The 25185-nt window shown below is 37.0% G+C and overlaps 3 protein-coding genes across 9 annotated transcripts in view; 1 reads left to right on the top strand and 2 right to left on the bottom strand.

The window, feature by feature from the left end:
• Window positions 1–4551, top strand: part of LOC6576562 (protein madd-4) — a 93615-nt gene extending 89064 nt beyond the window's left edge. For 4 of the 6 annotated variants that reach the window (XM_044008475.1, XM_044008477.1, XM_032728704.2 and 1 more), the window contains 4 exons: window positions 561–1016; window positions 2583–2945; window positions 3074–3224; window positions 3309–4551. In XM_044008475.1, coding sequence (XP_043864410.1) covers window positions 561–1016; window positions 2583–2945; window positions 3074–3224; window positions 3309–3445 — 1107 coding nt within the window. In that variant the 3' untranslated portion in view covers window positions 3446–4551. The remainder of the gene's footprint in view (window positions 1–560; window positions 1017–2582; window positions 2946–3073; window positions 3225–3308) is intronic. The other 2 variants (XM_044008476.1, XM_044008478.1) reach the window with 1 other exon arrangement.
• Window positions 4552–6919: 2368 nt separating this feature from the next.
• On the bottom strand, window positions 6920–8566 carry LOC26528361 (glucose-6-phosphatase catalytic subunit 1). 2 transcript variants are annotated; one of them, XM_044008906.1, is made up of 5 exons: window positions 8260–8566; window positions 8033–8197; window positions 7500–7974; window positions 7320–7438; window positions 6920–7250 (listed from the first exon to the last, which is right to left on the bottom strand). In XM_044008906.1, exons 1-5 carry the CDS (start codon window positions 8346–8348, stop codon window positions 7058–7060), a joined length of 1041 nt encoding a protein of 346 aa, XP_043864841.1. In that variant the 5' UTR covers window positions 8349–8566; the 3' UTR covers window positions 6920–7057. The 2 variants fall into 2 exon arrangements, with proteins under 2 accessions (XP_043864841.1, XP_015020732.1); XM_015165246.3 differs by having other exon boundaries at window positions 6920–7253; window positions 8260–8547.
• A 792-nt stretch (window positions 8567–9358) lies between these two features.
• LOC6576563 (dual oxidase) lies at window positions 9359–25118 on the bottom strand. Its single transcript, XM_002002516.4, has 10 exons — window positions 24860–25118; window positions 14862–14942; window positions 14320–14669; window positions 14013–14217; window positions 13531–13934; window positions 13186–13463; window positions 11345–13117; window positions 10118–11201; window positions 9921–10049; window positions 9359–9854 (listed from the first exon to the last, which is right to left on the bottom strand). The coding sequence occupies exons 1-10, from the start codon at window positions 25014–25016 to the stop codon at window positions 9726–9728; spliced, it is 4590 nt and encodes a 1529-aa protein (XP_002002552.4). The 5' UTR covers window positions 25017–25118; the 3' UTR covers window positions 9359–9725.
• Between the last annotated feature and the right edge of the window lie 67 nt (window positions 25119–25185).

Consider the following 25185-nt stretch of genomic DNA (forward strand, 5'->3'; position numbering starts at 1 on the left):
GCGGGGGCTGCATGCTGAATCGGTGGAGTTTGGGTTAAGATGGGCGCGGTGGGGGAGGAGGGGCTTGGACTGAGAGGCGTGTGGGTAGCTGAGTTCAATGGCTAATCGGATTTTGCAGTACGTAGTCAGTCAACGTGAAGCAATTGATGAGGGCAATTCAAGTGTGCATGCATGAACAGCATATACAACACACACACACACACACACGCATGTACACATACATACCTATGTACCCTCACCCCTATACGAACTGATAGCGCACACGTTATGAAAGCGGAAACGGAAACGCGTTGACGGCCGTGCAAATTTACCGTAGCATAGCACAACACAGCACCCAATTGATGCTGCCTGCCTGGATGCTGCCTCCCTGGCTCTGGCTCTGGCTCTGCCGCTTTGCTGCCTGCTGCCTGCTGCATGCTGCATGCTGCCTGCCACATGCTGCATGCGGGCTCTATAGCAATCTATTTTCCGTGCCAAAACTATTTTTGCTTTTGCAGCTAACATTTCTCATACGTTAAACCCTTTGCTTTATGTTTATTCCCTCGCTATCCCAATGGCAGTTGCTTTGGCCGCTGCAGCGTTTTAAGGACTCACGCGGCCAGCATCTGCTGCAGCGCGAGGCGCTCAATTATGGCCTCGATTTGGAGCCGCCGTCGCCGTCGCCGTTGCCTCCTCAGCGCTACGAACAGGACGAACCGGCCCGCGTGCTGACCAAAGAGCTGCACCACACCGAGGCAGGTCGCATAGTCGCCGTGCCCGGCCAGCACCTGCAGCAGCCGCACCTGGAACAACACCGAGGGCCCCTCGAGGAGACGGACAATGTGCCGCCGCATATGCCACACGCACGCTGGGAAACGGCCACGACAATGACACTGCCGCCCACCAGCACGTCGAGCAGCAGTCGGACGAGCAGCAGGGATATGGAGGAGGCGGAACAGAACTACGTCTACAGCTGGCAGGTGGGCGAGTGGTCCAAGTGCTCGCAGGAATGTGGAGCCGCAGGCAGCGGATTGCAGGTGAGTGCAAGAAAATCTAGAGAAAAGCCAAGGAAAAGGGATTTTTGTAAATTGTAATAATTAGTATAGAAATTATTATTGTGGATGAGATAGGTTAGGTTATGGAAGAGTGTGTCTTTATTAAGAATTTATTTGTTTAATGAACATATATTGAATCATGCTGAAAGTTAAGTAAAATCTAGCAATTGCCTGACCGAAAAATAATTCACATGAAATGGATTTCAGCTGACTGCGAAAAGCTAAGGAAAAGACTTGAGATTGGGTGAGATTTGAAAAGCAAGGAAACGGGATTTTTAATTTAACAATAAAATAGTTTTAGATTTATTTTGGAACAGCATGTCTGAAAAGGAAGTAGGAGTTAATATATATTATATTCAACCTAATTGGCCAATACGCAAAAGGAAATAAATACTTCATCGATATAAATGTATAATTTGTGGAATATAAAATAACTCGATTATTATTATACATATATTGTTTTAATTTTAGCTTAAAATAAAATAAAATAAAAACATGCATTCCTAAAATATTTGCCATTTTGGCATCAATGTAATCTAACCCCATATATTGAAAAAAAGTCAGGTCGACCACAAAAAGTGAAAAATCTTTGACTGAATGACAGCTGGAGGATTTTTAGCTGATTTTTTAATGGCATTTCGAGTATCGATTTCCATCGACTAGTTCCATAAAAATGAATTAGCTGAAAGAAATAGGTGAATTTTTAATTTTATATGATAAGCTTCAATATATACTATAAACAAAACAGTAAAAGATATGAACGAATTCATTTGTTGATACTAAAGTGGAGGTAGTAACATTTTAAATGAAATCCCCACAGTGCGTTATATCAGAGACTTATTTGCTTCTTCAATAAAGTCAACTGAAGCACTAGAGACATCAATATATTCTTCCCATCCGCACTTCAAATTTTCCTATGCTTAATAAATTAATAAATTTCTCATCTGTCAGCACAAATAACTCTGAACTCTACCCGCCGTAGTCCTTTAACTCTTTCATCTTTATATAACGAATTTGATTTTGAGCTATTCCTAATCTAAATGTCTTCAGTTAACTAAAGTCAAATATTTGCTACAACAATTCTCTAAAGTTTCCATTCAAACAAGCTTTACCAAATTAGCTTTGTTAGGGGCTGGGAAAAAAGAAAACAGAAGAAGTAGAAATAGAGGCAGAAGCAGAAACAAAAGTAGCGGCAGTAGAAGTAGAACTCCCCAAGCCACAGACAACACTTATATAATAATTAGCCAAATGCTTGGCTTTGCCTTGGCTGCACAGATTCAACTTTTTCAAGCCCAAAACCCAAGTCAGGGTCCGCGAAAGGACGAAGTAGATGTAGAAGTAGAAGAGATTGAGGACGAGTTTAAATATTTTAGCAGGCAGGGTTGGCCTGGCTGCCGTCGTCCATTGTTTTATGTGTGGCACGAAGGCAGTGATATAGAGATGGAGGTAGAGCTAGAGCTAGAGGTTGAGGGGGAAGAGAGAGAAAGAGAGAGAGAGAGAAGAAGAAGAAAATAACAGTAAACATTGTTTCTTTTGCCACCTCCATAGCGACGCACGCTGAGCTGCCGGCGTGTGGCAACAAAGAAGACGACGATGTCAAATGCCACCGATGGCAGCGTCGTCGACATCGTCGAGAATGCGCAATGCCGTAGCCAGGGGCTGGACATGCCCGACACGTTCCAGAGCTGCGGCAACGAGCCCTGTCCGCACTGGACCAAGGGCGAGTGGACTCTCTGCCACCAGTCGCGCTGCCACGGCCGCAACACGGCCGTGCAACGGCGCGAGGTCCACTGCCGGTATCAGAACGGCAGCGCGGGCACCGCCTGCGATGAGTACGAGAGGCCGGCGGCACGGCAAGAATGCTACAACGAGCGCTGCAAGGGCGTCTGGCGTGTGGAGCCCTGGTCTGAGGTAGGTGGTAATACAACAGTTACAGTCATGGCTATGGCGACGACTATGGCTACGACTATGGCTATGGTAGTGCATCTTTTATTAATGTCAATTGCAATGGGTTTCTGCTTTGCTTTCTGTTCACACAGTGCAATGCGCCCTGCGGTCGTCAGGGCATCAAATTCCGCATTCTGCAGTGCGTCTGGTATGGCAGCCGTCGACCCGCGGGCAATGTGTGCAAGCATCAGCCACGCCCAGCGGTCATGAAGGTGTGTAAGAGTCCGCCATGTCAATCCAAGGGTAAGTTCCAAGCTCCATACTCAAATTCCATTTCCATAATCGAATGAATCTTGAACAATGTATGTGTATGTATATCATGAACAGTGGGCAAAACTTCGGCTGGCTGTCGTGATAGCTCTCGCTATTGTCGCAATGCCCGCTCTATGGGCCTCTGTCGACTGCATCGGTATAAGGAGAAGTGCTGCGGCTCCTGTCAGCCCCAACTCGAAGAGCTTCAATAGATCCGACACAACTTAGAAGTGGACGAAAATCAAGCAAGCAATTACTACCCAATATATTTGGAGAATATACTCACTGAAAGATATGAATATGAATGAATGAGTCCATGAATTAATAAATCTATGAATCATTGAATTATTTATTTATTGAATTATTGAATCAATTCATTTTTGAGTCTTTGAATCAATAAGTCAGTGAATCTATGAATTAATGAATCAACGAGTAATTAAGTAATTGAATCTATGAAACACAATTCATGAATCAATGAATCAAATATTCAATGAATCAACAACTTCATGAAAATATTATGACTAAGGACGAGTGCAATTTAGTTGACTTCGATATGTAAGGCATAGTTAAATGTAATTGGGAAACGCAGATCAATTCGAGCAATAAGAATGCACAGTAATTTCGTTTCAATTTTTGTCTACATTAATAAGCAACAAATACACAGATGCATCAACATATATCTACAGATAACGATAAGCATATACATACATATATATGATGTGAGCAAATATTTACAACTATTCGTAAACTAAGCGCAAATTATGTTTAAATATGCCCAGATAGAAGCAAGTCAAGCTGGCCAATGCGAATTAAAGCAAAGATCCCCTAATATAATATAATAATGATATTTTATTATTATTATTATTATTATAGATAAATGTAATTTGTAGCATTTGATTTGCCAGCATTTGATTGGCGGCTTTGCTTTAAGCAATTCCAGAATTAAATACTGAAAGTATTTAATCCATATTGCAAATAAATACTAAAATACGCAACCGAATCCCCAACAAAATGAAAATAAAGAAATACAAACAGTTAATTAAATAAAAAATATTGGGCGGCGCTACTTGGGAAACCGTGGATAGTTAAGCAACAATTTGCAGTATATATAACTTAACAATCGATATAATGTTACTGAGCTAATGGAAAATACGCATACGAAAAAAAGTAATACTAATAAAAAGAGAAGCGAGAAGTAAATGTTCCAAATGCCCCCAAAACACTTGCCACTTGTAACTGTAATTTCAAATAAGACACAAAACTAACCCAGCAAAATATTGAATGAAAATAATGCACTGTTACCTAATGTGGAAAAACATATTATACGAATACAAAAAAAATACGTATGTATATATTGGTAAGTATTAACCAATATATATATATATATATGTATGTAAAAGTATACAAACTAAATACATTATGTAAATATTCTAGCAAATACTAAAAGCTAAGTTCAGCTAATTTTCTTTTGGAGATCAATTCTGATTAGAAAAATATGTTAATTAACTTATGAAAAACGAAAAACAATTTTCCTCTTGCGCATTTAAAAACAACAGTAAAACAACAAAAGCTATTCAAAATTTAGAAGTCCAGTTATTGTAAATAAACATTTTATTTACACGCATAAATGTTATTAATTAAAAATACATAAATATATTTATATAAATATAAAATATTTGTAATTAGTTTATATTTTGTATTAAAAAACAAAAACAACTTGTTTTATATAAGTAAATAAATATATATGTATCAACTAAATGCGAAAATAAAACGTAAACCCGTTAGCTGCTAACTAAAATTTATAAACCAAAAAAAAAAAAAAGCAACAAAAACAAATGTTAAAAGCAAACGAAACGAAAATCGAATATCTTAACTTGTTAAGTAAAGATTATAAAAAAATACATATACAAGCTAATTAAAATGCATACCATAACCAATGTTAAACATACACAAACACCAACATAAACCAACACACACACAAATACACATAACAATTTACATACACATAAAATAGCATTATATAAAGATAAATAAAATAAAACAAAAACAAATGCAAAAAAATGAATAAATTATTTTAAGCAACAGCGAAAAAATGTTTTACAATGGTAAAATGTAATACGAAAGCAACTGCTTAAATATTGTAAGAACCCAAAAAAAAAACAAGAAGAATGAAATAACAGAATAAATATTGTTTAAAAATCTTGCAAAAATAAGGATCTTGTACAGTGTATGTGAATACGTGTGTTTGTGAGATAAACCAAGCTGGCGTGAAATAGCACTCTCACACTTGAGTGCCTCCTTCCAATGAGCTGCAAGATTCCACTCAACAGAGCTCTGCAGTGGTCACAAATTGGTTTAGTTGTATATGTGTGAGAAAGTCGCTTGCTACCTTAGTGGAAGATAAATTGAGATCACATCTCTTATTTTTGAGTAAGCCGTTTTATATACATAACCACTCAACAAGATGAAATTAGGAGAGAATAACTGTGCTAGCAAGTTGGATCGTAAGAGAAACAGTGTGCTTGAGCTGAGCTCTCCCTATACACACTCATGCAATAACGGATCAATTTCGTTATGTGTGTGGACCACAGTCTGCGAGAATTTAGGGAGAGCAGAACAGCAATGGCATACGTACATATACGCATTTAGTTGTATATGTGAAAAGGAGAGAAAGAAATATATTTCTTGAGAGACAGATCTGAGCGTGAGCAGAACTGCCATGATTCATGTATTGGTATATGTGAATGAGAGAGAAATTTTTCGGTTGTAATGCATTGATATTTTTTGTCTGCAGCGTTCAGTTGTTCACTAGCATTCGCTTTGTTCAGTCGGTTACATTTTTTTTAAAGCGAATCGCTTTCATACAAGTGAGTATTCTATGTTCTTTATTAGTTAAATTCAGTCAATTTTTCCACCAAATTTTATGTTAAATGTTAAGCCAAAAAGCTGTCGCTGCTTTTATATTCGACTACTTTCTTTTCCGGCTCTTTGTAGCAGATTCATGCAAATATATCCGCACCATCCTAAGGCATCTACCCAATTGGAAATATATATTTCAGTCCACGAAGGAAAATATTTTAACGAGTTGTTTTATTTTATGTATTATGTATATAAAAAAGAATATGTTACTAAAAAAAAAAAGAAAACAATAGATAATAAAAAATAAATAAAATAAAAACTACCTTTTAATTCAGTATGAAATCATTTTAAAATCACTGTTCTGTTTATTTAAAATATTTTATTGTATATTAACAACAAAAATGTTAATATAAAAGAAACTACAATAGAAATTTATTAGCTTATTTCGGTATCAAACACAAATTTGTATTGTACTTGAGCATGTTTGTATTTGAGCAATACCAGTATTCAAATTCAAAGGGCTTACAGACAAAAAAAAACGTTGCCTAACCTCGCGGGGCAGCCGCTGCTGATTCAATTCGTCGTCAATTTTGCCCGAAAATCTGGACGAAGTACCAGGCGAACAGAAATGCGAATCAGTGGACTGCCGTATGATAAATTTTAAATTTCTCAATAATGTTAACTAACAGAGTGGATCGTAAGCTTGCTGTTAATTAACATCACTCAATAATTGAGCTCTTTTAAGTTAAGTCTGCTGCGCAGTCAGAGCAGAAGCAGCTGTTAAGTTTACTGCAAATAACAAACACTGAGATTGTAAATAGGCTTGATTTATTTGATTTTATTTGAATTTATTTCTTTTAAAATATTAAGTCTAAGAACGCGGCTTGCACGCGTTTGAATTAAAATCTTGAAATCATAATATATTAACAGATTACGAAAATAACTTATAAACTATTTTACAAAATTCAACTCTTTCTACTTAAGAGCTTCGGCAGTAGCTTAACGAGTATCAGTGAGTGCAGGGCATTGCGTATAAACTCATAGGCCAGAAAGAGGAAGCGTCCATGCTGTTTGGGTGTGCCAAGGCGCAGGATATAGTTAAGCAACTCTACAATGGCAATGCCAACAAAACGATGTGAATATTTCGAATTGTTATGTCTTCTAAAAGTAAAAGCAAACAAGTATTAATACAAATATGCCGTAAAGCCAGAGAACTCATATACGCACAGTTGCTCCACAGGTAAGGCAAGTGCCACGCCCATTAGATTGCCCAGATCTCGTGCCAGCAGAAAGATGGGACTGCTCTCATGTCGCATGTATGTGGGCTCGGAGCACCATTTAAAGGCCTGCGGAAAATGTAGTTCAATAAATGAAATCACTGCAATTGAGACTCTTTAGGCCACACACCTGCCGCACAGACCAATGCGGATCAATGTCCAGGTGTAGCTTAAGAAAGTAAACGGCGATGGCGAGGCAGCCAAGCAGAAGAACCATCAACAATGTCCAACTGCCTCGCTGGCTATACAGGGAATTCAGATGCCTTTGGCAGCTGGCCAAGAGACTTATGGCCAGATAAGTAGACAAGAGGCACTGATGCAGATACTCGGTGGCCAGATAGAGGCGACTCAGCCACATGCTCAAGATGCAGCAGCCAATCAGGCCATACATGGCTAGCCGCCAGCTGGAGGAGCCACTCCTCATGGGCAGGTGCATGCTGACCACCATTAGCAGCGCCGTCCAAGCCATGCTATGGGCACACGGCAATCCGCCGCTCGTCTCGCAGCTCAGATCGTGACTCTGCAAGGCGACGCCCGGCCGAATGGCGTATTCATTGGCATAGAGCTCACGCAGGCGCCAAAGGGGTCGCCAATCCGGATAGATCCTGTAAATGAAGTTCCATTGAATTACAATTACAACAATATTGCAGCTGCAGCACTTGCCACTTCTCAAAGGAGCTGACGGCACTGACCAAACTCAGCGCACAAACCAGATGTGTGAGCAAATCCTGTCCACAGATGCCCAGCAGAGGTATCAGCACATTGAACAGATTGCTGGGCTCCAGGTAAACGCTGACAAAACGAAAAAAAGGCTCCGCTATGAACAATCTGCAAGAGATTTATATTTATTATTATATATCAGATTTGCCTGTGAGTTTTTATTGACTTGCCGATCCTGAACCCATTCATTGATATGCAGCTCCGCATCGAGTAGTTTGTGATAATAGTCCGCCGTTAGGCGCAGCACGTCCAGCTCCATTTAATATTATTGTTGTTTAACTAGAGATTTAGTTAATATTTAACCCAGGATATGTGTTTACCGTGCGAATCCTGTTTCCATTTCAAGTTGTCAGCGAACAGCTGTAGTTGACGCAGGCGCATTAGCGGCTTACAGTAGAGGTATGAAATATTGGACATAGCTTGTGTTAAACTGCTTGTTTATGTGTATGGTCACCTGCTTGTTGCACTGCTTAACAAGCAGTGAACTTGAGTCTTGCGTTCTTTGTTACAGTTAAGTATAATTTGGTAGAGTATTATTGTAATCATAAGTATATACTTTTGTATGAGAAAAAACATATTTATACAAGAAAATACGTGATAACAAATATTATAATAATACTAAATACTAATATTAAGCTACATTTAAGTAACATATAATTTATACCAAGCATTTAGTATTATTATATTTTTAATCACGTATAGAGCTACAAATATATGTATAATAATATTTCTTATGGAAAATAAACTGAAAAATAAAATTATGATGGAATATACTGTTCTAATTATACTAAATTCAGTCATTTTGTCCAAATAATATGCAAATTTATGTTTATCTTGAATGAAAAAAAGAAATATATATATAAAAAGTTAAAATAAATTAAATATTGCAAAAAAAAAAATCGTACTTACTTATAAATTAATTCAATATACAACGCAATCACTGTGTGAGCTAAATATAAGAAATACAATGATTAGTGGATAAATTCAAATATATATGCTCATACATACATGAAATTTGTGCGCAAATATCTATACAAATAAAAAGGTAATATAATATATACATATACATAACCATATATACATACATATATATAACCATCATATACAAATAAACTCGAAATATACCTAAATTTTTTCAATTAAATTGTAAATTTTAATAAATAATGCGAACGGTTTACAAAAACTGATAACAAATCATATTTTCAATAAATACACATATACATATACACATACACATACACAAGTATATGTATATAAAGTAAAAGGGCCGTTTTTTTTTTCTTCCTCTTTTGTTCGTTCATTCTCTTGTTGTTGTTGTTGTGATTGTAGCTAAATATCAATGGAAATTTTCATAATGCACTAAATTGTAGAACATGACTAATTTATGAAGTTACAGATTACGTGAGAGATATTTGTGGCTAGATAGGGACAGGGTCGTAGGGGGCGGGGCAGGTGAAAACTAAATTCGCTTAAATGCTGAATGAATGAAACTAAATACTATGCGTATAATATTCATAGAGTAATCCGTTATGTTTCATTATGTATGTGTGGGTGTGTGTGTGTGTGTGGGGTGTTGTGATTTTTTGTAGTTGGCAGATAATTGTAGAGCTGATTAAGACCTGGACTTGCACTAGCCTTAACCGAAATTCTCGAAATGATGTATGAAATAGGGCAATTTGCGTGTTTTGTTCACTTCATCACAGGCGGACATGACGCTCTTTGTAAGCGGCCTGGGGCCACAAGAGAAGACGCCTATCTTAGATACCTGTAGAGGGAAATTACAAAATTAACTAAGTTCTCTTATGAACAAATCGAATTTTAGACAACTCACATAGGAGTGCTTCTTCTGCACAAACTTAAGAAAACTGGACATGTCGGGCCGTCCGAAATGATTAACAGCCTTGAGACCCGTGAATATGGATGTCTTCGAGAGGCGCTGAAAGTGATTCTCACAAATGTACTAGAAGCAAGACGGAAAAATTCAATGAGAAATTGATCCAGAAGAAATATAGATTCTCTACAGCTCACCAGCATAGTTGTACGCAGATCGAATTTGTGGAAGAACTGCGTGATGAAGATGTGTATCTCCAGCACATTGGTCACATCCTTCTTCTCCACGTCGCGCAGCACATCGATGAACCACTCGAAGTGCTTGTGCGATGGACAAATCCACAGGAAATAAACCTTCTTGCAGGCCACGCCTGAGTAGCGATTCGTGCTGGTGCCAAAGACCAAATCGTTTAGTATGGAGGCGTAGGGCGTAACGCCAATGCCGCCGCCCACCATGACAGCCACCTCGAACTTGTACCAGTCCTGATTGCCACCACCGAACGGGCCCTCGATGCGTATCTTGGGCTGATCCTCCGGATTATAATTGCACGGATCGAAATAGTTGCGCAGCTTCCATGTCCAAGGTCCTTGCGCCTTGATGTGACAGCTGAGGAAGTTCTCGTGCGGCGCCGAGGTCAACGTGAAGCTGTGCATCTCCTGTGGCCTGAAGGCGGTGCAGGACAGACGCACCCATTGCCCAGACAAATACTTGAGATTGGGCGGCCTATAGAACTTGACCTTGATCACATCCGAGGGCAACAAGTCCGTATCGATGACATCCAGTGCCATATACTTGGTGCGCAGCGAGACAATCTTGTCCAGAGTGTAGATGACACCCGGCCCCAAGAAGAACATCCAGAAGCGTGGCGGACCGGTCAGACGCGCCAGCCCATGTATCAAGCTCAGCAAATAGAGCCCAATATAGAGCGTGTGCATGTTCCAGAAGAAGTTGTAAGCTCTCTTGCGTATTGTCGGATGGGCGAACACAAATATGACGCACATGATGATGAAGAGCAGCACACCCGTTGTCCCGGTGACCGTTTGGAATAGCCAGAAGGTAATGTCCGGCTTGTAGTCCGAGGCAAAGTGCACCTCGCGCGTCAGGCAGCGCAGATTCTCGTGCGACTGTGTGGACACGTGGTAGAAGTTAACGATGTGCCCCACCGTATGCAGCACCGAGAAGAACAGCGCAGTGCAGGCCGCAATCTTATGGAATTGTATATGCGAATCCAACGGAATATATTGCTGAATGGGAAACTCCTTCAGTTTGGTAATGAGATTTCTGCAAACAGAAGACAAATTTGAATTTAGTATAATATAAACCAGTAAAAAAGCTCTGGGATTCCAAACTAGGAAATCTCCTGAACCAGCCAGATTTGTGATATTTGAATACTCGGTTAAATCGGTTCAGGGAATATTTCTCACCTCGACATTGTCAGCAACAGCAGCGAATAGCAAAAGGAGAGAGATGCAGCAGATCCGCGAGTAATGGCAATGCCCACGCCCATAATGTGACGCAGATCGGTGTGCTCGGCCATGAAGGAATAGTGTATGAAACGCTCCACGAAGAGAACAATCGTAACCACATAGAATAGAAATAGATAAAAGATATTCTGACGATTCTCCTCCAGAAACGTAATGTACGCGTCCCATTTGGCGAGCACCCAGTGCCGTGGCTTATCCTGCATGGGCTCAATGTTGAAGGAGGTCATGCGCGCCACATTTGTGGACGTGTCCAGGAAGTTCTGCTTCGCACCCTTGCAATCCAGGCCGATGGCAACAAAGTCACCCTTGTACTCCTTCATCATGAGCTTGAAGTCCTGATAGGTCAGATGATTCTTATGCTCAAGTCCCACATCCTGGAACATGCCATCGATCAGTTCGGTCACCTGATCATCGCCCAGGCTAGTGGTGCGCGCAATCTCCACCAGCGAGCGCATCATTTCGCTCAGTTCGCCCTTATCGATGACCCCATTGCGATCATTGTCGCACATATCGAAGATGATGCGCAGCTTGTCGTCCGTCTTGCCGCGCGAGAAGAGCACCACAGTTTCGAGAAACTCCTGGAAACTGATTCGTCCATCCTGATCCTTGTCCACAATATTGAACATCTTGCGCACAAACATATCGTTCGGCTTCATGCCCAACGCGGCCGCGAATTCAGCCTTGGATAGACTGGTGCGCATTACAGTCATCACCTCACCATCGCTGGATGCATCCGAGCGACGCCTACGCTCGCCCGGCCGCAAGCCAAAGGTGAGCGCATAGGCTTCCCTAAAGAAGTACTCGAGCCGCTTCTGGCGTCGCTCTCGAGTCTCTGCCCTGGCCAGCATTATGTCACGATTCACCTCCATCAGTGTCAGTTCCTTTTTGTGCAGCAGCAGGAAATCCTCTAGCTTCTTGACAAACTTGCGACGTGCTCCATACGACTCCAGCTCCAGCACTAGGTCATGATCGCTGGGCACACGGAGCAGCAGATAGGGCTTCTTTTTTATGTGATTGGTCGCTGACTCCTCCACGCTGACAACGTCCACGTGCTGCAGATTAAATGTGCGCAGCTTCTCTCCCTTACGATCCACTGTATAGATAGCCGCCTCGGGTCCAAATTTGACTGTGACCAGACGCTTGTGGTTCGCATGCAGCCACTCACGCGCCAACATCTTGTCCACGGAGCCCTTTTGCTGTGGTGCACGCAGCGCCTCCTGGCGTATCTTCAGCTTGCGCCGTTTGCTGTTCTGCAGCTTGACCACACAATAGCCGGCAGCCGCACAGAGTATAGGCACAAAGCCAAGGAAAACGCACACATAGATGAACATTAACTCTGATCCCGAGAAGTAATCGTAGCCCTCCAAATAGTTGCATGGCTCCAGCTCTGTGGCATTCAGCTGTATGGGCTGCGGACAAGGATCACCGGCGCGCCACATAAACACATCACGCTGTATCTCATCCTCTGCTATGTCCGTGCTGTTTATGATGATGTCCCAGAGCGTGATCTTACGCAGCTCGGCTATCTCCTCGGCCGTGAAAATGCCATTGCGCTCGTTCTCGAACCAAAACCGATCCGAATCGCGCAAGCGTTGAAACTGCTCCTTGATCACACTGCTAAAAAGCTCGCCCGGCTGGCCATAGGACTCCAGCATGCCACCCACATAGACATCCACATCGTCCAGCTGATTATTGTAAGCCTCCTTGAGCATGCTGTGAAGGGAAACAATTTGTATTAGTATTGGAACTGCAAGGAATTTTAAACTCCATTTCGAACTTACTCCAATAGTTCGGGTTGCGCTTCGAACAATTGCGGATTGATGTCCGTCCAGGTCTTATGCCTACGCAGGCCATACGCTTCTCTGGCCGTGTTATAATCGGGCAAACCATTATCACGTCCACGCATTATGTTCAGAGCGCCCAGATCTCGGCGCGTAAACTCCATGGGCCCAAAGAGCTTATCCCGCACATCTGAGCACAAAACTGGATCTTCGCGCTCGGAAATTTGCGATGCAAGACCCATCAGCACCTCCTCCACGCTCGTGTCGGTAAAGAAACCCTGCAAGATATTTAGATTTAATAAATATTTATACAAAATGTGTGATTATATATATAAATATAGTTACACTGGAGTCCCACCACGTAGAGCACAAACGTATTGCCGGATAGCCCATGGGCGTCTGCTTGAAATTACATTCGCCATCGCGCCTATAGATGCCAGGCGGTATCATGGTATGGCCAAAGCGAAAGGCAGCCGCCTGAAAGATGTGTCCAATGCCTGGATGTACGTCCTGCTTGTAGCCTTCATACGGCGGAATGGAGGAACCCAGAAATGCCGGCAAATACTCATAGACGATGACATTCTGCAGACTGGCTATGACCGTGTGCCGCGCACGCTGAAAGATATCCTCGTCACACCAAGTGGGATTCAAACGTTTTATACGCTGCGCCAGGGTATTATGCCAGCGCAGAAAGAGTATGGCAAAGGAGAGCAAGGCAGGATTTTGATTTGTGCGCGGATCACCCAGCACTGAAATATTATATATGCAATGGGAATTACTTTAGTATTTACTAAAAATAGTCTTCAGATAATCATATCAAAACTTACAGAACAAACGTTCCGGGCTGAGCATTTTCATGACATTTGGCACCGGATTATTGAAGAGCGGCACACGCATCGTATTTCGTACGGGCAGCTTGCCATCCTTCTCAGTGAGCAGTGTGCCATTGTGAAAGGATCGCATGGCATTGAGCCATGCCTCGGAGGTGCTGTAAATGAAACTGCCATCAATCCAAGCAGTCATTTGATTTATCTGCGGAGTAGGTTTTATTGTCGACATTTGTACACCAGTTTGGCAAAGGCTAATCACTAACCCAACGCCCACACACCCAAACACCCACGTGTTCACACCCACCTGTTCCCTTGGCGCATTCGGACTCTGACCCGTGCTGCGATCATAGGCCGCCCTATGGAACGGTATATATTTATCGCCACGACACTCACGATCGTACATCTCATCACACTTCTCAATCTCGATGCGATGCATCTCGATGGGGCAACCGGACTCGGACGCCATAACAATCTCGTTGGCCACCACCTGGCCGAAGAACGCCAGCAATGCAGTTCGATTGAACTTCGAGCCGAGACCATCGCGTCCCCGCATAAATAGACGACTCAATCGCCTTGTCGACGGCCGATTAGCACCTGCCATCGAGTAAACTCCATCTGAATACGAGGGCGGTGCTTTGCGCACCAGATGGCTGTCTGGAAATAGTTTTGAAATTATCAGTATTCACTATATGCAAATCGTATGTCGTGTCAATGCAAATAGCTTCGATTAAACGTGGCAAATCTAATTTAATCCAGGGTGCCGCCCTCTAAGTAAACACATTTAGAAAGTTGTTGCATTTACATACTTAGATAATATTCTAATATCATATTCTATATTGCACCTACCCACAGAGCCCCAGTCGGGATGGGCGAGATTATTATACCAGCCGTCGTAGCGCTGTTTCTCAGTCTGACTATACATTTTCTCTGAAATTTAAAAGAATGTCAAACATAAGAAATTTATAATAGATGATATTCTATTATATATGTAAAAAATGTATTAAAAATATAAAAAATATCTATATGAAGTACATATATATATATATATATATATATATATATATATATATATAGAAATCCAAATACCTTATATAGACAAATTTCGATTTTTTTCAATAATAATTTATAAGCACATATTTAATATATACATATATATATTGGTTAAAATTAAAAATATAAAACATTTATCTTAACAGTAAATGTTACTATAAATTGAAATACATACAATTCATAAACAGAAATTTAATTTCCTATGGCTTCTACCATTATGAAATAATTTTCTATTTATAGACTTCAACAAATTGTTAAGAAATAAATAGAACTGTTAATTAATTAAATTGCATTGAATAAGTGTAAGTGCATATAAAATGACACAAAAATGAGCCACCTCCAATAAGACCGACTGCGCGCAAGCAACTGACCTGCATTACCCGAAATAATCACGCTCAAGCAAAGCATTAACACTAATACAATAACAGCTCAAAATTCCAATATTCCAGAAATTCTCACGCTCTTGTCAATACGTTTGATAGAGAAATGCCGAAATGTGGATCCACTCAATTCATGAAGCACTCAATTTTACTATTTATGAGTCCCGTTTGACCATTTGTATGGATTCCATTGTTCTCTCAGATCAAATACACATGCGTATGTATGTGCTGTATGTATTTGCTGAGCTCAGCTCAAAGAGCAATTCTGTTAATCTCTTAAGAGAGATTAAGAATCATACTTATATTTGTGCATCAATATATAACTTTATTTACTCAACTTAATTTTGTAATATCGTTGGATAATTTAATTTGGTGTTGGTAAATAAACAAAAAAAAATATAATTTGTGGCCATATTTAGTTTGTATATTTATTTTATTCCTTAAAAAGTCACAAATCACTGTTTATAAATCAGATTTGTCGCACTTTTGTAGTTCTTGCCATGATCTCAAAATATATCAAATTAGTTTTATTTAATTATTTACATTTATGTTATAGAAATGCCAATATTGGAAATTTTAATTAAACTAATGGCATTTGGTTTAATGACATCAAAATGCCAAAATCTTACGAACGTTAAGCTGCTTGTAAGCAAAATAGTTGGCCAAAAATAATTGTGAGTGAAGAAAAAAAGATCAACCACAATGCATTTAGCCAGCGTTTGGAGCGACTGCATTCTTGGCCAACTATTTGAGATGCTGACAACTTTTTCTCGTTGTCTAATTAAGCCGCAAAAGATGAAAAAGAATTTTTGGGCTTCATTAGATGGTTGAGTTTTTGGTCTGGCGTAAACTTGAATGACTATATGGCTATATGGATAGTGTTAATTGATTTTAGATGAAATTAAGTCATGCGTGCATTTTTTTTGTCTATACCACGAAATTATTAATACAGAGGGTATATTGGTTTTCTGCCAATTTACGTAACTCTAACAGCTGCTGGATATAAATAATAATCTAGTTACTTAATGAACTTTTTAACAATTAAAAGCGCTTGTTCGATCCCCACTTATTCCAGGGTATTTTTTAGTTAAAACATGCTTTTTTTGATAAATATATATTATATATTTTTTTTTTGGCCAACACTCAAATCGGCAACCAATTAACAGTTAACAAATAGATTTCATTGTGGCATATAATTTTTATATGTCAATGAATCAAAAACTTTTTGCTTGGCGCCTTTGACAAATTGTTTGGGTCAACTTTTTGTTGTTCTCATAAATATATATTAGTTTAGGTAAAGTTACAGTCATAAATCACAATATAATAGAGATACTAGACATATGATAGATATTATCAGATATTCTGCTAACAGATTTCCGGCTGCGTAAAACCTTCAGATAAGTGGAGTATCAAACTCTTGTTGCTTATAGTTAATTTAAATGAAAATAGTCATTATTTATTTCAATAGTCAAGGTCTGCTACTTCATTGCGAAAATGAGACCAAAGAGCAGAAGTAAATGGGAGCCGATAATCAATTGGTTATCATTCAAACCTTAAATCACAAAATCAAGATAGTAGGCGGACGTAATTGACTGATTGATTCACTGGTTGACTTTGCTCAAATAAAAAATATAAAATAGGGGGTTCCGGGGTAAACATAAACAATTTCATTTAACAACGATACAACATGTACTTGAACTAAATAAATATGCATACATTTAATTTAATACAAACATTAATAATAACATGATACGAATTTAAGTGTATGTACCACTCAGCATGAAAATGCGTACTACGTGCCAGCTCCGATTACAGCAAATGCTCGTAAGCAACTGACCTGCATTACGAAAAATATGCGTGTGTAAGCAAAGCACTTTCACTAATACAATAATAGCTCGATAAGCACTCCACTCTTCCCTTAATTCCCACGCTCTTATTATCCACACCATTGACACACCATTGACATGTCCACATTACAATCCACTCAACTGTGCGCCTTGTGGATTCTATCGTTTGCTTCCTTAACTTCACTCAGATCAAGCAGAGACATTTACATGTACATATATACATACATAAGCATTCGCGAGATAAGCCTAATGACCTTCTGTTGATCTCTTAAGTCGAATAAAAAGCATAAGCACACATGTACGCATACATTTATAACAAATAATATATGAGGTAGGAAACTTTAAACTATTATTTTAATCTCGCGCATTTATTAATAAGAAATATAATTGTATATAAAATACAAAATATAATACAAATTTATAATACATACATATGTACATGCATATATACATACATATATTGAAGATTCCATTAATTCATTCACCTTAAAGCGATAAGATTTTTAGCGATTTTAAATCAATAGTTCTAATTGTATGCAATGAAAAATCACTCTCAATAATTATATTATCTCCCAAGAAATAATAAGCGCAGCGACTGCACCTAAATCAAAAGTTCGCGAGCAACTGAACGATGTCGTCAAAATTGGCATTAGCCTTAATGCAAGAACAGCTCAAAAAGCATTCAACTATAAATAAGTTCCCACGCACTCACACCATTAAATCCGTAAGAAGATGCCAAAGTGCAAGACTTCATGTGTGTGCGTATGTGTCTCATCTCCTCTCTCTCAGTTACGATCCAAACTATACTCTGCAGGCTGCAGCCTGCGTGCGCTCTGATGTGGTTTATGTTCGTTTTCTTGAGTGCATTCGTACTAGACTATTTATTAGGAATGTGCTCAATTAAACTTATAGCGAGTGGAATTATTGTCAAAAGTAAATATAACTTCCTGAAGACACTCAACTCATTTATCTTGTTTGGAATTCAAGCTTCCATGCATTGTCTTCTTCATTTTTACTTCAAAGAGTGAAAGCTGCGTGATTAGACAGGCGGCAGTCTAACTTCCACAAAGTTACTCAGATGATCTCTCAATTGCATTTGAAGTAGACACTAAAGAGAGATATTTAGTGTATTACTTATGTCAAATGTTAGTTGGTTTTGCTTGATAAGAATTATGATTATCATCATTATCTGCCCGTATATATTGCTCTTTAATGGAAGAATCAGATAAGAAGGGGTTAAATGCTTTCATCATGATTTTTACACAACAATATTGTTGTAGAGTTTGTCGGAAATATAGAGTAGTTTTGGTACCTATTATCTTTCTGATGACTCTCTTTTAACAACTGATGTATGTACTTATGGGGGTGTTTATCTAAGACCTATACTTTTCAGGTCTTTAGCCTAATAGGTAAACAATTTGTTTTCACTTCACTGCAAGAGTATTTCACTTTTATTTAGTTCAAGGCTTTTAAAAGTTTCTCCAGCAATTTTAGCTCACATTAACACAATTCGTATACAGATAATGTGTCTACATATATACATATATATAGATAATACACGAATATATTATATAGTGATATCCCAATTGCAATAAACCATCTAATTGACCAATGTCACGCATTGGACCTGAGTATGAAAGTGAGAGACGAGCAAAAATCAAAAGACTAAGAAAACGAACGTGAAATCGTAAACTTTAGAAAAGCTAAAAACAACAGCAATGACAAAAAAAAACTACAACAACAATAATGCGATAAATGATGACGAGCCGAAACGCAGCGATAGCAACAACATTTGCCGTTTTATATAAGTACTATATAGATGTATATGTAAATACATAAATGGATATATAATATGTATTTATGTATATACTCAAGAAGTATATACATACATACATACAGATATACACTGCAAGAAATTATACATACTTTAAAAAAATATTCAATATTAATAGTTTTAAGAGAAAAATTTAGTTTTACATTTTTTTCTTATAACTTTTTTTTAGAAGGTAAAATATTATTTGGTTTTTCATTTTTATAATATAAGGAGCTATTTGAATAAAATAAAAAATTAACTATTATTTATGTAAGTCCATGCGAATAAACATTTTCGGGCAAATTTAGCTCACATTGAAAAAGTAAAGTCACGCAAAAATTAATGTAAATAGTGCAGAAAAAATTTAATTGGTACAATAAACTACATATATGAATATATTTATACATAAATATGTTAAGAATTATAAAGCACATAGTTTCTTTAGTGTCCTCGTAAACCCTAGCCGCTACTACTCAACCTTTTGTATATCTCTGAAAATTAGCAAAAGAAATATCTAAAAATTTAAGCCTCGCAGAGTATAGGGCATCTTCTAGTCTATAGCATATTTTTATTTGTTGGTCTTTTTTTTTCGTGCGTCCGTGGTATGTCGTGAATGTTTTTCCAAACATATTGTGCCAAAGTTTGCTTTCGAGCTATGAAGCAGGTGTTTGCCTCTGGCATACCAAGCACACCAACGCAGTAAGTATATATATGTATATGGATGTATGGATGTATGGGTACAACATATATAGACATAAAGTCAGCTGAGTCTTCCGATGAGTAAATCTTCGGTAGAATTATTACTGCTGCTGTTATTGTTGTTGGCGTTTAGCTAGCTACGTTTTTGGTTAACCGGATCTGATTCTGAATGATTGTTGCCGCTCAGAGCTCTGCGCTCTGAGTCTGGCTCGGGCTCTGGCTCGGGCTCCGACTCTGTGCTGTTTAAATATAGATTCTCATCGACGTCGTCGTCGTCAGTTGTTGTTGCCATCCATCATTCCTCACACACACACACAGTTATATATAGTTGCACACATGTACACACGTGCGAGCATTGCTCTCGAAAATGGCACAAAAATATAGTAATGATCCATATTGTTGTTTCTGTTGCTGTCAACGTCATCATTTTTTTAATAGTGGTTTTCGTCTGAAAACAATTTGAGCGCATCTTTTGTTTCATTGTCAAAATAAAACGGTTGGCATTTCGAGTGGGTTAAATAATAAAACACGAACAGCAAATAATTAAAACTTATAAAAAATATTTCAATTTTTGTCTGTTACTAAATTTGTCATTTTTTTCCTTTATATTGTCGTTAACTATAATAAATGCCTTAAATCCCATGCTTCAGTTTGTTTTGCAAATTGCGGCCGTTGCCATTAATTGTTAAAACGGGTTTGCAGAAACCATCTTTATAGTGGGTGTGTCGCGTTAATAATATAACTAAATAGAAAATGATTCAGCTACGACTAAAGCATACTATGTTTTAAAATAATATATATATATATAATAAAAAAATAATATATATATATATATTTAGGAAATTCTTTAATATATTATTTAGTATATGCATTAATATTAAAAATTAAATTTTGTTAATTTACACTAACACATCTGGCAGCACTTGGGCCATGAATGATTATTATTCATTCTATTTATATTCCTTTTTTTTATACATTTACACTAAAAATAGTAATATTTTTTAATGGCTGACAAATAAGTAAATTTATCATAATTCAATTACATTACTTTTCATTTATTCATCTTATATTTATTTTATAATTAAATTACATTTAATTGTTTTATTTTATATTATTATTTTTTATTTTATATAGACTTTATATATTTCATACATTATTTGTATACAAGGCATCACACTTCGGGCACTTTTGCACTTTTAATTTGTGATTCACAATATAAATGTATATTGAAGCAAAGCAAAAAAATGTTGATTTACTAATTAGTGCATAAATAAACATCTGTAGCTTAATGCCACTTGGTTTGCATGGCGCTAAATAATTACAAAAAAATAAATAAATAAATTAAGCAAATTAAAACAATATTAGATCGAGTTTTAAATAATATTGAAATAATAAATAAAAATTTAATTCTGTTTAAGTGGTTAACATCTGAATATATTATATATATAGAGAAAAGTGAGACCAGATTTATTTTTAAAAAGTTAGCCAATAGAAATAGTTTGTCATTTCAAAATGATCAAGCCTAGCGCTAAATGGCAAGCAAATCGCACCAAAATATTGTTAACAAACGGGGCGTGGCCCATTAAAGCCCTGACCGCTGCCCAATCAATTTAAAAGTCAATTAAAGCAATCGCTCTACGGTACAGAAAACATTCAGCGCAGATTCAGTATGTAACTAGTAAGAGGTGCTCCAGCTGAGACTGCTCGACTGGAAGATCACCTGCACCCCACAAAGAGCTGAGACTCTCATTACTCTACGCTTTTTGTATGCTTGCACATATTAAAGGTACGCTCAAAAAACGAACTTAAGTGATCGATTATTATCGATAAAAAGAAATGGGATGAGCTATCGGTAAATATCATTGTGTATACAAGTCCCTAGCTGTTGTGATCTACGACATCTCAGCTGCTCACCCTTCTCCGTCACACTGATCAAGAATATATATACTTTATGGAGCCACGCCTCTATCTGCCTATTACATACGTTTCACCAAAGCTGATATACCCTGATTTTCTATGCTAAACATGTTCAAGTTATATGAAAAGGTAAACTGGCTTAGTCTATCAACAACGAATGCTTTAGTTAGTTAGCATTTATTTATTTAATTTTATTCTGGTCTGTATTGCTCACGCATTACGCAACATTTATGGCATTCTTAGATCTTAATTGGCACAATTTAATGCGTGATTTGCACGCATAAAATTACATCAAAATCAATTGAAATAAATTGCGACAGTTATCGGCGTGCCAAGTGTCCATAAACAACTTTTGCAAATTAGTTTATAGAATTACACCAGATTTGCAAATGGCAAATAATGATCAAGTTACTGAACATTTATATATATGAACATACAAATATTTGCATTATTTGAAAAGTAGTTCTAGAAATTTTATTCAGAAAATTTCAAGAACTAGATAGAAACTACGATGTAAAGAAATATAACATTCTTTTACAAATCAATAAATTGTTATTTAATTCTATGTAGCATTATTCATATAAAGTTCAGGAATTTTAAATTAAAAGTTTAAACAAGCAGTAAAATCTTGTTATGCATAACTCAAACTTGATAAATTAGGTTTTTTTTTTTAAATTTGAAAGTAGCATACTTAAGACTTATTTAATATATTATACGATACAATTTAAAATAATGTAAATATAATGAATATGTTATTCTTATATTTTAATAGCCTTACATTTTTTATTTTTTACAATTTTTGTTTAATTTCGATTTTATTTTTGTATTTATTTATTATTATTGAAAATTTGCATTTAATGTTTTATATTATTTGCTATTTATATCTATAATTTTTCTATTTTCTATTGAAATATCAGATTTTACCTTAAACCATGCCAATTCTAAATATGCCTTAAACAATGCTTAGACCTAAAACCTATCACCTTAGTCAACACTAACTAACTGAATATGATCTTCTGCTTAGTTAAGCACTAAATGTTTAGACTGATACTGAAACCCGGAACTTTCTAACTCTAATTATGGGGTCATTCAGAAGAGACGTGCTAGCCAGCACACACTCGCATATGTATGTATGGCTGTTTACTGTATTTGACTAGTTGAGCATTAACAGAGACAAATATCCATTTAATGTTCCTGCCCCTCTAGGCAAATTGATTGCAATTACAACAAAATAAACCCATCATAATGACAGAATCGGTTAACCAGTTAACATTTTGGTTTGACGTCATACGCGTGCATCAAAACTATGGAACAGGCTAGGTGGGGGGAGGGTAGACAGACAGATAAAGCTCTTCTAAGTCTCGCAGTGTCTTTCTACTCTGTCTGGTTGATTGACAGCATATCGGCAGACATGTCGAGATCTCGTGGCATCGACTGACCGATAAACTCGAAGCGGCTTGGCTTTGCTAATTTATTATGCATGGGCATTAATACGAGTAATTCCTTAGCTACCGATGCGCCCCTCTCTCTCTCTCTCTCTGCTTCATTCTTTAACTATCTTTCTGTTTCTCTTAGTTACCTAACAGATGTTGCAGCCGGCGGTCACGTACATTGCTTCGCGTAGAAACGGTTAGCTTTGTGGGTGTGGACCAAGTCAAATGTCAATGCACGCCCAAGCAGCCAACAAGCCAGATAGCGATTTATTTCCTCTCTCAATTTCATAGATCGTTTTAATTTATATAGTATTTTCGTTGAAATGTTTTATTTATTTTATTTCATTTTCTTTTTTTTTTTTATTATTATTATTTTCTTTTGATTTTTGCTAATCATTTGATTTATGCGCGGATCGTTAGCTTCTCTGTTGTTGTCGAGCATTAATGAAATTATTGCAAACAATGTGCATTATTATCCATTGTTTATAAATATATTTACATATATATGTACCTATGTATATAGGAGCCTCGCCCCCTCCACATGTGGTAAGGCATTGGATCGCTTGATCTGTGTAAACGATTTGTTTTCCTCCTTTCTTTGCCAATTTCATTATGCTTCTCCCCACCAACGATTGCGGTTTGTTTCGTTTTTGTAAACATTATTTCAAGATGTTATATTAAATTATTGTTATTTGTATTTCGTTTTGCTAGACACGAAAAAATTGCACAGTGAATCTTTCAAATTTGTTATAACAAAAATAACAATACTTTGTTATTTGTTATTTGATTGTCGATCACTAATTAGCGTGAAAGTTGAGTGGAAGCTTATTTATATACTTTTAGATTTATTTGAAAGTATTGTAAATAAATAAATATACAAAGTCATTTTAATGGAGCATTAGAGTCAAGTATTATGTGAAGACTAATTTCTAGAAAATTATTAATAAAAATATTTTACTCAAAGTTTAATCGTGTTGTTTTTTTTTTTTTTAATATTTCTATTGATTGCATAGTAAATCTGAAATCCGTCGCTCGAACAGTATTTATATTACGTTTAATAATCGCAATCAACTTATTGATTGATATCAATCTAATAGGATGAGTTATTGAATCAAAAAAGATCCACGAGTATAAATGTAAAATTTCAATTTCAAATTTCATAAAACAAAAAACTATTTTCTTTGCTTGAAAGCCATAAATTTAAGTCCCAGATTAATTATTATTGACAAATTTGTCTTCTTTAAAATCGCAGTTATTAAAGAGATATAAATTTGCAATATTCTGATCGGCATCACATTAATAAAATTATATACATTATTTTTTAATTTATATTTTTATTTGTTAAATATGAAAATCTTAAATACCCGTGATACCGAAATAAATATTCTCTCTATTTTTATAAATTTCTATGACATGGTTTCTATGCTGTTATTGCCTAGTTATAAAAACATTGTTTACAATTTATTTCAGTAATATTAATAGTTTTATATAGTTTTTATATTTTTAATAATTAATAATTATATTTTTCAAAATACGCATATACACATACTTTTATCCAATCACTATTCTTGTGTATTTTTAGCCTAGTTTCTTCCTATATACTTTGCAAGTTTTTTTTTCATCTCATTTATGACAATGGAATTTCGTATGAAACTTAAGACTAATTGAATTTGTTTTGTTTGAGGCATATGCAAAAAGTACTCACCATAACAATGCACAAAGCCCAGACTGAGGCCCAGACTAATCAGTAACAATAGGGGGGCTAATGCCCTGGGCGTTAGACATGATCTCCAGCTAGGCGGGAGTCGCGTTGAGTTCGAATATTTTGATGCCCGCTGTTGGGGCACGCTTGGAACACTCATATTTTTATAGTCGTAATATTGTGAGCTATTGTTGTGAGCAAATTTCGTATTTTTATTTTTATTTTTACTTTATTTTTTTAGCTTGTTGATTGTATTGTGAAATTAATTAAACAAAACTATGTATAGCACACTGAGGGAAAGGGGATCGATTGGATTGGATTCGTTTAGC

Source organism: Drosophila mojavensis, unplaced genomic scaffold (assembly GCF_018153725.1).
Source record: "Drosophila mojavensis isolate 15081-1352.22 unplaced genomic scaffold, ASM1815372v1 contig_36, whole genome shotgun sequence".
In the NCBI taxonomy this organism is placed as follows: domain Eukaryota; kingdom Metazoa; phylum Arthropoda; class Insecta; order Diptera; family Drosophilidae; genus Drosophila; species Drosophila mojavensis.